Genomic DNA, 12,676 nt, shown 5'->3' with positions numbered 1-12,676 from the left:
GACAGCGCCACCCGTTGGTCGCCAACCAGATCATGACAGTTTTAAGGCTTATTTAGTAGAAAATATGTTTTATGGAGACCCGGAAATGGATTATTTTCATTTTTAGTGGTTTCTCATGGGAAATAAATGTTTGGCAGATGAACTTTTCGCCTTACACACACTTTCTGGGAACCAATTAAGTTCGTAAGCTGAGGTATCACTGTACTCCCTGTCAAACTAAACATCAAACAAAGGCAACCAACGTATGTATTTCACCACATATATAGATATGTGGTGAAATGTGTGGATATATATATGTGTATATTTCACCACATATATATTAGCTGTATGGTTATTAACGTGAAGCCATCAAGGGATAACGGGGGGGGGGGTACTCATTTTCAGTACGCTTGTCTTTTGTTCATTCCTCTGAGGGTGGCAATATTACTTTGATACCAAATGGATTGGAATGACATTTAGCACAGACAATCACCATTCAGAGAGGATGAAACCGGATTCCGTTGTTGATCCTTAAATATTCTGCCACCCTCCCACGCCACCTACATGCTTCTCTGAGACTGACATTTGGAGTTTGAGATGGATACCCCCATCTACACATATGAAACGGAGTTTGGTTGTAATGACACAATTGATTGCAGAGCGGAGATTGCGTTTTAGCTACATGGTACAATCAACTGAAACCAGAAAAAAACAGGCAAAACGACGGGGTCCAGGTTACTGCGCATGCGCAGTCAGCTGTCTGCTTTTCCGCTTGTTAGCGTTTTTTTTATCATTTCAAACAATGTACGGCGTACTACAACTTTTACAATATACATTGTCAAAGGGAATTGTCATTTATACGAGCAGCTATTAGCCAAGGTTGACAGGAATGAAACTCAAACTCGCGTCATTCAAATCCCATCTCAAAACTCACCTACAGTATTTAAAATTGCATTTCCTTTATTCCTCATGTATTATTATTATTTTCACCTTTTCTCGAGCGAAGACGAACTCTTGGAAATGTTTGGGAGTTATCCTCACGAAACGACTGTAGTTTTCTTTTACTTTTCACATTTTTTGTTGATTTTTCTCCGGCAGGTGCCATTACACGACAATGATAAAAACGACGCTAAATCTTGAGTCTTGATTGCAGGAATGAGCTGTCACTCTGGATTCCAGGAAAGACCCGTACCACGCGCATGCGCAAAATTCATGTAAAGGAAGCTAACAACTAGCATTGTGCCGATCGCCTGTTGTGTTTTGAATTACCGTTGATTACAGTACAGTACTTACTATTTTGACGATTTTGGATTTATTGTTTTTATTGGAAACCGTAATTTTCACTATTAACCCGTAACACGGAATGGGATAATTAAAAACGTAGTTTTTACGGCAAAACCGGAGTAGTTGGCACGGATGTCAGAGCGTCGGCTTCACCACTTGTCGTGGATGAGAAAAGAGGTCCAAAGTACAGTAGTTAATACACTCCCGTCCCTGCCCTCCACATACTAAAATGTGTAAAAGAATCACATGGAGAGAAAATACTTTTCAAACATCTTTGATTAGCGTCATCAAAATGATTCCATTCATATTTACAGAACAATAATTGGTTAGGTTACAATATTTTGAAGCCATAAGCGCACACTTTAAATTCAGCAAATAATGATTGGCTTCAAAATGAAAATATTGCGGGGCATTTAAACATAAATAGCACGGAGCACAAACACCGTTGAAGCAGACATTAACATTAGTATATAGATATATTACTGGAGTAGAAAACTTGCAGTTTACACAAGAGCACAGAATTTTTTTTTCAATCCCGAATAATCTGTGACACATTCAATTTCTATACATTTCAACTGAAATTGAAATCTTGAGTTTACCGCAATGGTCAAATCGGCACGTCACTCAAATGAATCGGACTTTTGATATTCGATTGACCCAGTAAGACACATAAAAAGCACAACATTACAGACAAATATTCTGTATGAAGTATAATTACAATGCGTGAAAATTTAAAGAATAAGATTTTAGTGTTGAGCATGGCCCTAGCGAACAATTTAACAGCATCATCAACCGCCGGGATGCACAACTGTCGTATTTACACGGAAAATGCCTTCGTTGTCATTGGCCATCCCACAAAACGAGAAATGCGTATGAGGCCGGGCCAGGAAATGGGGGCCAGGGGGGGGGGGGGTCGCTAACACTTCAACCGGTAACGACTGGCTGAGTCAAAATGGACACATTGGTCAGTACCAATCCTAGGTGGTTTTCACCAAGTCGTAGACGTGGATGTGGACGTCGTCGTCGTATTTGATGTAGTACACGGTGGGCTTGGCGGGCACCTGATAGATGACCAAGCCCGTCCTCTTTAAGCCGTTATCTGTGACGTACTCCACCTGTTTGCCCACCAGGCTCTCTGGCTCCTCCCCCGGCTTCCTGTCTGCTGGGAGCAGGTGCTTGTTCTCTGCGTGGGATGGACAACATTTTGAATGATAAATACCCGCAGGAACATCGCTGCCCTTTACGTGGCAGGAACGTCTCACATTTCATCATCAGGGATGCATCTGGTAAATTAAAAAATAAAATAAAAACAGGGCCAGCTGACTCCCTTGTGTCTGAAAAGGGGGCCAAATTCTAAAATGGATGGGGCCCGATTTAACTAGATTGCCGAAGTATACAAAACCGATTGAAATCAACCCAAAAAAAACATTTAATGAAGCATGATATTTCTAAATTGCATTATTTGAGTAATATCATTTTTTTCTAATATATCAACAATTTAACTCATTCACTGCCATTGCCGAATTAGTTTTTTTTTTTGCTTTTTCATGCTTCCTTGCCGATAAAGCGCTGGCCAGACATCTGGCAATGTTTTTTCCCTTACACAAGGGGGCAGCATTTAAAGGACAACCGACGTCTCCGGACAAGTTGTGTCCATAATTTGTAAAATGGCTTCAAGTGACTTCTACTGAGTGTATTTTACAAAGATTCCACCGCATATAGCTATGTTTTACGTTTTAAGACTTGTGCTGAATACGTCGTGTTGCACCAAAAAGAGGCAGAAGAGGGCGACAAAGCTCCATGTAAGAAATTTATCAGCCTGTGGAAACAGCTGCTTAATTCCTCACATGGAGCTTGGTCGCCATTTTCTGGCCCTTTTTTGGTGATACATTTTCCCCCCAATGTTGCCTCAAAATGGCACGGAATAAATTCTTTAATCGATTGCAAACTTGTATGCTTTCCTCTTCAGAACTATTTGAATCATATTCATAACTGGATGCGTAACAAGAAAGCATATACTCTGAATCTGAAGCCATTGTTTTGATTCTCCAGCAATGCAAGACATCTTGGCGTGACATCACGAACTGGGGGCGGGACCTGCTGAAAATGCCCAATTCGCAGCTCAATTTTTTTCCAGATTTGGACACTTTAAGTCATTTTTATTGGTGTTTTGCATTTGAATAAAAATATCATATTGCGTGTTTTGGGTATTTTAATTGCTATTAAACGTTTTTCTGATGTCAGTTAAGAAACAAAAAAGTGACATCGGTTGTCCTTTAAAGATTCCCAATGTGCTACAACGGCTCTGAAATCATTCCCATTAGCCACTAAATGCAAATCATGAACAGCAGTTTGCTGCAACGAATTGTCACTACCCTACGCAGACATTCAATTTTTTTTCTTAAAAAACGAGAATAAGCTTGTTTGTTGCCTGTTTTTAATGTCTTTTAGAGTTTTACGCCCGTTCTCATGCTCCATACTGCAACAATCCGCCATGTCCAATGTAAATACTGCAATGCACCATGGGTAAATGAATAATCGATTATCTCTTTCGGCAGTTTCCGGCGGATCACGGAAAAGCCCCGAAATATCCTCTACCAAAACTTTGGAACGCAGCGGAACAAATGCAAGATGATTATGGCTCAATATCGGTAAGGCAAGATGGCAGACGACCAAAGTTAAAACCTCTAATAGAAAACGAACAGTGAATCGTTGTGTGTTGCACCAAGACAACTATTTGATATTCGCTAAGACAAATTCCCAGCAGACAAATCAGCCCATTTCCAACGGAGCTTGGGCGCCATCTTCTGCATTTTCTGGGTGCTACATTGCTGTCATTGACGGCTTGAATTGATATGGGAGGACTACTTTAATCAATTGCAAACATTTACGCTTTCCTCTTCAGAACTATTTGAATCATATTCATAACTGGATGACTAACAAGAAAGCATCTTCTCCGAATCTGAAGCCATTGTTCTGATTCACGAGCAAGGCAATACGTCTTGGCGTGACGTCACGAACAAGGTAACTGTAACTGGCCATCTCCGGTTTCATTTTGAAGTCGTTTTTGGACACTTTAAGTCATTGTTATTGGTGTTTGTCATTTGACTAAAAATATCAGCCTGCGTGTTTTGGGTATTTTAGATGCTATAAAACGTTTTTTCTGATGTCAGTTAGGAAACAAAAAATGGTGTCCGTTGTCCTTTAATTCTTTATCTATTTTAAGATAAGTATGTCATATGTGGCGCATATCATGTAGCAATATGCGCTAATCGCAATAGACTTGCGCCAGTGCTGCCGCAGTGGACTTACAAAGTTGCGCCAGTGGCTGTCAAGAGCGCCGCCCAGATGTATCTCTGCATTACGGCAACCAAAACGTCGCCCCATGTAGTGTAAAACTGAGCTTGGCGGTCTATTTCTTTCTCTCAAATTTACTTTCTCACATTTTTTAAACATGTTTGTGTCTGACGATAATAGCCCGGGACGCCACAATATGTCATCAAAGCCCCGGTTACGCCACCTGATTCGGGAAGAACACGCAGATCGCCGTCCTTGTAATCATCCCACAGCTGGTACATGTAGAGCACGGGGTCCTTCTCGTAGGTGATGTAATACCAGTGGTTCATAATGGGGGCTCGAGAAAGCACCATTCCTCTCCATTCGTTTTTCTCGCCATCTTCCTTCTCAAACAGATGTTCCACCGCCCGTCCGACCAGCTCTTCCGCCCCGGGAGGCACCTTGATCTTATTATTCACTGGGGGAAAGACATGGCGACTTAATGAGCCTGCTAACCGTTCGGATGGAGCGAAGTTCTGACAAAGCGCCATATAACAAGAAAAAAAAGGCCAAAATGGGATACAGTGATACCTTGGCTTACGAACTTAATTGGTTCTCAGACAGAGTGTGTAAGGTGAAAAGTGTGTATCCCAAAAAAATATTTCCCATAGGAAACCATTAAAATGAGAATAATCCGTTCCCAGGTCCCCATAAAACATAATTTTCTACTTTCTAATTTTCTAAGCCTTAAAACTACACAAGCTATATCTTATTTTATGTATAATAAATGTGCAATAGTATTATAATTAAAAAAATAAACTGTACTTTATAATAATAAAGTCGTTTTATTTACCTTTGTGATGGTCGTTGATGGCTTGATGGAATGGCGTGGCCGGTTTCATCAACATTAAACACTTGAGGAAAGTAGCCTTCTTCTTCCTTTCTAATTTTACCTTGTTCCTCATCAATTGTGTTCTGTTTAGCTCGGTTGATAGCTTTTTGCATCAAGTGTACAAATAGCTTGTGCGGGTTATTTGTGGAGTCTGATTGATGGGAATTTTAACCTTGCAGTCTACAGTCTGCCTTTGAACTATCAAAGTTGAAACGAGTCCAAATTTCACTGTTTTCTATCCATTTTGTCACTCCCTCTCTGTCGTCTGCCTGTCTCTTTAATGTTTAAACCACCTCCCCTCACTGCTGCGTTCTCGACCAATCACGAGGCTTTAACCGAAGACTGGGGGCGGGGAATAGAGGACAAAAAAAATGTCGGCTACCACTTTGTGTTTTGGAGAATGGCTTCACTCTCTCTCTGTCTGTAACCCCCACCCCCTCACTGCTGCGTTCTTGACCAATCACGTGGCTTTAACCAATGACTGGGGGCGGGGAATAGAGGACCAAAACAAGCCGGCTGCCATTTTCTTTTAGAAGAATGGGCTCGTTTGCGAACGACACATCACTCATTGTGGCAGCTCTGTGTGTATCCGAAAAATAGTTCGTATGCCAAGGTAAAATTTTCATCAATGTAACGTTCGTGAAACTCACCGACTTTCTCGGTCAACACCTGCAGAGTTGACACTCGACTATCTTTGAACAACTCAATGCCATAGACGCAGTCAAAGCCGTCGTACTTGACCATGTAAAGCGAGCAGTTGACGGTGAGCCGTTCCAGAACTGTGCCTTTCCACTTGGTCACGTTGCCCTTCTCCCTCCAGTTGTGCTGGATTCTGCGGCCGAGCAGGTTGTCCGGGTCAGGGCTCAAAGTGGACGCAGAGCTCTCGCTTAACTCTTCGCTGCTACGCTTCCTGTCAGAGCACAGAATATGAATTGAAATGAAAGTATTTTCAAGTCATTGCTTTTGATCGACATTAGGAATGCAATCACACTCAGTTTGTTACTATTTTTGATTTGGGTGCTAAATGAGCTTGGTGGCATTTTAATTGAGTGAAACTTTGACACATGCTCATGATGCACAATCATCCTAAATATAAAGGATGGAATTTTAAGATCACCATCCAAAATGCAATGATAATCTTCATTTATGTTAAACCAGAATCCCTTCACAAATCATCTCAATCATAAACATGTTTTTTGCAATTCTTCAGCATCAATCAAACTTGGTGGTGAAATTACCTGCCCCGCTTCTTTGACATGTTTCCATAAAGTCGCACAACCCTTTGAAACACAAAATACACCAGTTAGTCAACGTCACATGCCTATATTTCCACAAAACAACCCATAGCGGATTACAGGCGTACAATGTAGGTCTTTTAATTGCTGCAAAAATACATTTGCACAGTCGTGTCCTTTACAAATCTCAATACAGACGCACATTTGAGTGCGTACAATTCAAACACTTACATTACACATGATTTTCAATTGTTAAACGTGCACAATTCTTGCATTTGATGCAACTTGAGTGTGCTGTTCACACAAGCTTCAAAATCATGATTTTACAATCGCATACATATGCAAATGAGCCAACTGTCCGGATGTAAACATTTACTGATGAGCTAATTGCTAATGCTAACTATTATGCGTACTGTAGCGCGGTTATTAATTTGTGCACATGACAGAAGAAGGATGCCTCGCAAAAAAATGATCAACTTCATAATGGCTAACATTAGCAAACTAAATTCATTGTCGACGTGTCGTCGGGAACGATTAGGATTATGAAAATGGGACGTAATGAAACGAGATGCCCTTTCTTTACGGATCACAGTGAGACATTAACTTGGAAAATTGCGCCAACATTTTTGCAAGTAAGCTAACTAAACAAAAGGAAACGCTTCGCCGTACAAGCGGTGATTTTCTAACCAGACTAGAGCTCCATTTTTTTAAATGGGTAAAATAAGAACATACGGAGAGGAATTAATTCATATGTTAAAGCATCTCGACGGATTTGTCAGGTGAGAGCTGATTGAATAAGACGTTTTGCCTACCTGATCAATATTTTTACGTGTGTTTTTCTATGAAGAACGGATTCCACCACCTAAGGTAGGCTAAATAAGGAAACCGATTTAAGGACTACAATTCCCAGGATCCGAACACGCAGCCGTGGTGCATTCTGGGATTAGACACTATGACATAGCCCAGTATTTCCGGGTTAGGTAGCCGTACCTTGTTTCTCAGCAAACGAAAACGATGTTTTACCACAATAATACAGTATGTACACATTTGTTGAAGAAATACATATTTTCCCTCATTAAGAACAGACTTGATGTAAAGTAGCTCCCATGTACAGTATTTGTTTAAAAAAACGACTGAAACCACAAATTTCACAATATTACTTAACTGATGTGGCCTTGTCTGTAGATTTGCTCTGGTTTTACTTTATATATATATACATAATTTTGTCATTGTTTTGATTCCTAGGTAGTGCTTCTGGGTACATTTTGCGGTTGAAGTCAACAACACCGCCACTAGATGTCACAACCGAACACTATATCTCCTGCATTAGGCTTTGAGGGGGGGAAACGACCTGATTAGTTGAGGTAAGTGAATGCTTTTCCGAGCTGCACTGGGTCCTAATTTAACTCCAATCGTTGATCAGGACAAGATCAATACTACGATTATAAAAATTGCAACTTAATTGTTTATTGGTTCTCACTGTTTGTTTGTTTGTTTTTACTCCAAGAGTCGATACAAAAGAAATGGATAGCTTTCTGTGAACCATTATCAAGACCAGCATTGAAATAAAGTAACACAATTTACTATGGTTTTATTTCTATATAATATGAATATAAGGCACTGTAAGATTAGGCACCGTTTGAATGTTGCCACTCAGGTTAGACACAAAAAAAACCTGATCAGATATTTTTCAGAGTAATATACTTGTCTACTGATGGAATTCAGTCAATGAAGAAAATAGGGTTCAGTGTCATTTGACTGCAAAACTGGAAGTCTTTGTGAACACGCCAGGCAAAGCCGCAAGGTTACCTTTTCTTGTCCTTGTCAGAGCTACAGAAAAAAACCTAAATCCTTGTATGTTCTCTACAGGAATGAATAAACCTTCTTTTGTCTACTCAGAACTGGATACGTTAGACAGACATGACTCACATCCAATGAAAGGTGAGTTTTTTCCCCTCTCTGTTGTATGCATTGAGATTATACACTGCAGAGTTGTAAAGTCAACCCAAGGTGAGTGGGCCTATGTATTTGTGTCCATTGATTACTTACCTCTATTATTAGCCCAAGTGCCCAAAGTATTTGGAAGTATGATACCTTAAGAGAGATGAGATATCATTGCTGCAACATGTCTGGAAAGTAATCCAATCCGACTTTGTGTGTAATTATGTGTGTTTCTTTTGTTGGTACTCATATCTTAAAATAAGCAATTACCATATTTCTTTCAGTGCATAACATACATATTTTTTGAAGGGTGAAGCTAGCTATATTGACTTCTCTTCCATAATATTGTTATGCTACACGTTCTCACTCTATAAATAATATACTATCATAAATTTCATTCATTCATTCATTCATTCATTCATTCATTCATTTATCTTGCGGGCTGCTTGGTCCTCACAAGGGGTCATTTCTTTTTTTAAACAGCAATTTTTTCCAATGTACTTACTTATGTTGTGGTACATTTGTGGTCATTTTAATTATGACAAATTGACAGAATTCCTCAGCCTTCCTGTTCTGATCATTTTATGAACTTCAACTATTCCGTTAGATGGCGCTGTTTCGTCAATCCACAATTGTAAACCTTTGATGTATTCAAGTAAACGTTTAACAATGTTTACAATTCATTGACTCCCGAAGGGGCAAAAAAACATGTAGCATGTTGTAACTCATCTCGTTTTTTAATTATATTGTAACCTTGTAAGGCCATACCCAATTTAAAAAAATGTCAGTATCGTGAAAAAAAAACAGTTTATGAAGGTGCACATACAAATACTGTACTGTGATAATATGAAATTCAGTCTTTTAATCTTTATTTCTTTTTTTTTTTGAATAATCAATGCAGTGGATCATTAAAAATGTCTCGTCTCGTGCCTGTGTTTTAATGTCATAACCAAAGGTCAACATCGCAAAAAATATACATATTTGGTCTTACTGTTGAAATATCTTTGGAGGGGGGTATATTTTAGTGCCATTCGAAACATCTTGTTTGCGTTTGGTGCTGATGGCAGGGTACGCCGAGGACACGTGCGTCTTAGCGTGGATGAAGAAGAGACGGAAGGAGAAGGGGAGCTAGTTTGCAGCTTTACCCTTCCAATGACTCAGCAATTTCAGCGATGAATTTTGTAAATAATCTCCTCTGTCCTCGCCTCTGCTCCCTTCACTCCTTCTCCCCGCTGACCTTCTCCTACTCCCTCCCCAGCCTTCACACCCAATAATTATTCAAGTCTCATTAGTGAATTGCTTTTGTACACATAAATAACATCTCATCATTGTAATGACTCTCAGTTGGGGGTAAAAGGAGGACGGACTATTTAGAAACTCATCACATCCTCATTGATTGAGGTGGAAACATAATGGGGTTAAATGGAGGGGAGGGGGAGAAACTATTAATCACATTGTGTTGGGTTTGTGGTGGAATCTTCGGTTGAATGGCCATTACTAACTGACTGGCCTTGTGTGTTTAGTCCGGGAGAGACGTCGGATGTACTCTGGCGGACAGAAATAGACTGTAGTGGGATATGTGAGCAGAGGAGAAGGGATAGGCCCTTGCTATCCTGCCATCCGAGATAATGCAGACTCTTCTGTACTGTGAGGTGGCGAATTACAGCCCAAAGAGACAATGGCCTCATGTTTGTGTGTCTATTCACAGTCACAGGGTGAGCTGATCTTTCAGTCTGATGTCAGGAAAAATGACATTTGTCATTTTATGTATACATGTCACTAATTTCAACTCTGTTGATGTCTGTGTATGCTCTCAGTCATACAGGAGTGGTCCATCGATGAAAAGGTTATTTTAGTCGTCATCTGTACTTCTTTGAAGGTGTCAGACACTCCTCATCTGAAAAGCTTCGTCAGCGAACTAAAGTGCTGCTGGTAACACTGGCCCTATTTATATCCCTAATGGACTGTAGTGTCAGTGACAGACCTCTTTTCTGATAGGTCCCTGCCCTAAGGTTGGGGGGGGGGGGGGGGGGGGGGGGGGGGGCAGGGGACTACTCCCAGAAGCTAATCTGATTACTTCTTTTGGTCTGTCTGATTAAATGTTCTATGCCTGGCTCTGATTTCCCCCATTAGCATTTGGTAAAAAAAAGGACGTACAAGGGAAAGTTCACACAGGAGGATGGATTTGTTGACATAGACATTTAAACTGTCACTACTTTTCTACACCTCACTTCCATGAAATGCACACTTGACACATCCTTGCTCAGTGTCATCAATCTTCTCCAAGTCCACTTCAAATTAGGGCTTGATCTCAGATTTCTACAAAGATTGTTGGATTCTTTCATGATAGCATGAAAAAAAAATCTCTGAGAGGATGGCAACAATAAGTTGTCTATATAAATGACATATTTTGTCATTTATAGCTGCCCTTGAGCAAGAGCTTCAAGTGAATCATGTTTCTGTAAAAATGTGGGAAGCGCTGGAGGGGTCGCTGAGGTCAGGGTTTGGCAAAATGTAGTAAGTGTGGAAATTAGTCCGTCACAGCAACGTCCTCGATGTGACAGGACCAGAATTCTGTGTGTGTGTGTGTGTGTGTGTGTGTGTGTGTGTGTGTGTGTGTGTGTGTGTGTGTGTGTGTGTGTGTGTGTGCGTGCACCTCAATGTACGAGTGCGTCGGCCTCTGATGAATAGCCCAAGTGTCACAGAGTATAGACCTTGACAGAGCAGAACAGATGAGGTGAGTCAGAAGCTCTAGCTTTGTCCTGGCTTTTGTCACTTCTCTCGGGCGGCCCGGAGCAAATATTATCAGTGGATGATGAAGTGAAATTAGTGGGCGGGGAACCTGCGCTTCCTCTTTGCGTGACGAGTTTGGTTGAAAAAGCACCTGGTAGATTAATAATGGCGTCGCAGACACTGTTATTGAGGGTAACCTGTAAATGTCATGCGGTAAACACAGGGAAAAATCATTCACATTGTATCTTTCGATACATTTTACTTTTTAGAAGCATTTTTTTATGCTTATTCTTCTCATTTTTACTGCTATGCTTGTTGGCAAAGGGATTCATGGACATTTCTGTACTTGTCAGTAATAGGAAAGGTGTAGTCGAACAGAGGTGTCAGTTTCCTCCTCTTAATTGTTTTTGTTGCTCTGGAGTTGCTGTGCAGAATATATAAAATGTGATGCCTCAGGAACAGATTGGATTGGATTAGCTTCTATTAGTCTCGCAGTGGAGAAATTATCACAGCAACAGAGTAAAGGAAGAAGTAGAAAAACAAAATACAGAAGCTGCTGTAAAGGCAGCCACTCTTGCAGCGCCATCTTGAAGTCAAACAACAACAAAAAAACAAATAATGTGACACAACACAAAAGACACAGACAGTCATTCAATCTTAAACACTTTTTGCAGCCACTTTGTCGTATGAAGCATTTCTAGCTGAAAGAGGAGAGGATCAAAGTGTTCTTTTCACCAGTGGATCCGGGACGTCATGGTGAAATGCGCACGCCTGCTACAAGCTAGATGTTGAAAGCAAACACGAAGCTGTAGCATCCATTGACAAAAAGAAATGGACTCACATCTCCTGTCCCACGTAAATCCGCTTCAATTCCGAGCCGCGGCACTTCCACATATACATCGGCGCTATGCGCTGACGCTCCTCAAGCCATGCATCCATCCATCTGCAGACTGTCCAACATCACCAACCTTAAAGCACAATCGCCCCAGAGCTGTCCAGCAATGACAGTCAAATGGCACCAACATTTCCATCCCAATCAAAAACAGTGCTGAGATATTCGTGCTGCCAAAAAGGCACAATCGCTCAGCATAGTCTCCTCCGTGATGAATGTCGTATGTCAGCTCTATGTCGCTATGTCGTATGTCGCTGTCTTGCCCTACTCTACATTGTTGTTTGCAGTGACGTGCAGTCAGGGGAGGCAGGTGAGGCCGTGCCTCACCTGTCATCATGGAAATATGAAATGAAAAAATAAATTAAACAGTTATATTTATTTAGTGATTTGTACTGTAAAGTTATTTCCCTTTTAACTTAACATTTTTGGATTTTTTTTTTTCAA

At 40.7% G+C, this 12,676-nt stretch overlaps 1 protein-coding gene across 1 annotated transcript; it reads right to left on the bottom strand.

The window, feature by feature from the left end:
• Positions 1-1,521: 1,521 nt before the first annotated feature.
• On the bottom strand, positions 1,522-7,590 carry LOC148891322 (spindlin-Z-like). The gene is made up of 5 exons (XM_089009054.1): positions 7,479-7,590; positions 6,670-6,711; positions 6,082-6,341; positions 4,784-5,017; positions 1,522-2,446 (listed from the first exon to the last, which is right to left on the bottom strand). The coding sequence occupies exons 2-5, from the start codon at positions 6,687-6,689 to the stop codon at positions 2,241-2,243; spliced, it is 720 nt and encodes a 239-aa protein (XP_088865180.1). The 5' UTR covers positions 6,690-6,711; positions 7,479-7,590; the 3' UTR covers positions 1,522-2,240.
• Positions 7,591-12,676: the final 5,086 nt, after the last annotated feature.

This window comes from Hippocampus bargibanti, linkage group LG11 (genome assembly GCF_051943395.1).
Source record: "Hippocampus bargibanti isolate YZ-2025 linkage group LG11, ASM5194339v1, whole genome shotgun sequence".
Lineage (NCBI taxonomy): Eukaryota > Metazoa > Chordata > Actinopteri > Syngnathiformes > Syngnathidae > Hippocampus > Hippocampus bargibanti.
This window is presented reverse-complemented; position numbering and strand designations above follow the sequence as displayed.

Coding starts and splice junctions, on each gene's coding strand:
- LOC148891322 (XM_089009054.1), bottom strand. CDS start 6,689: ATGTCAAAGAAGCGGGGCAG. Junction 6,342..6,669: donor ATGTCAAAGAAGCGGGGCAG/GTAATTTCACCA, acceptor GTGCTCTGACAG/GAAGCGTAGCAGCGAAGAGT. Junction 5,018..6,081: donor GGTGTTGACCGAGAAAGTCG/GTGAGTTTCACG, acceptor TCTTTCCCCCAG/TGAATAATAAGATCAAGGTG.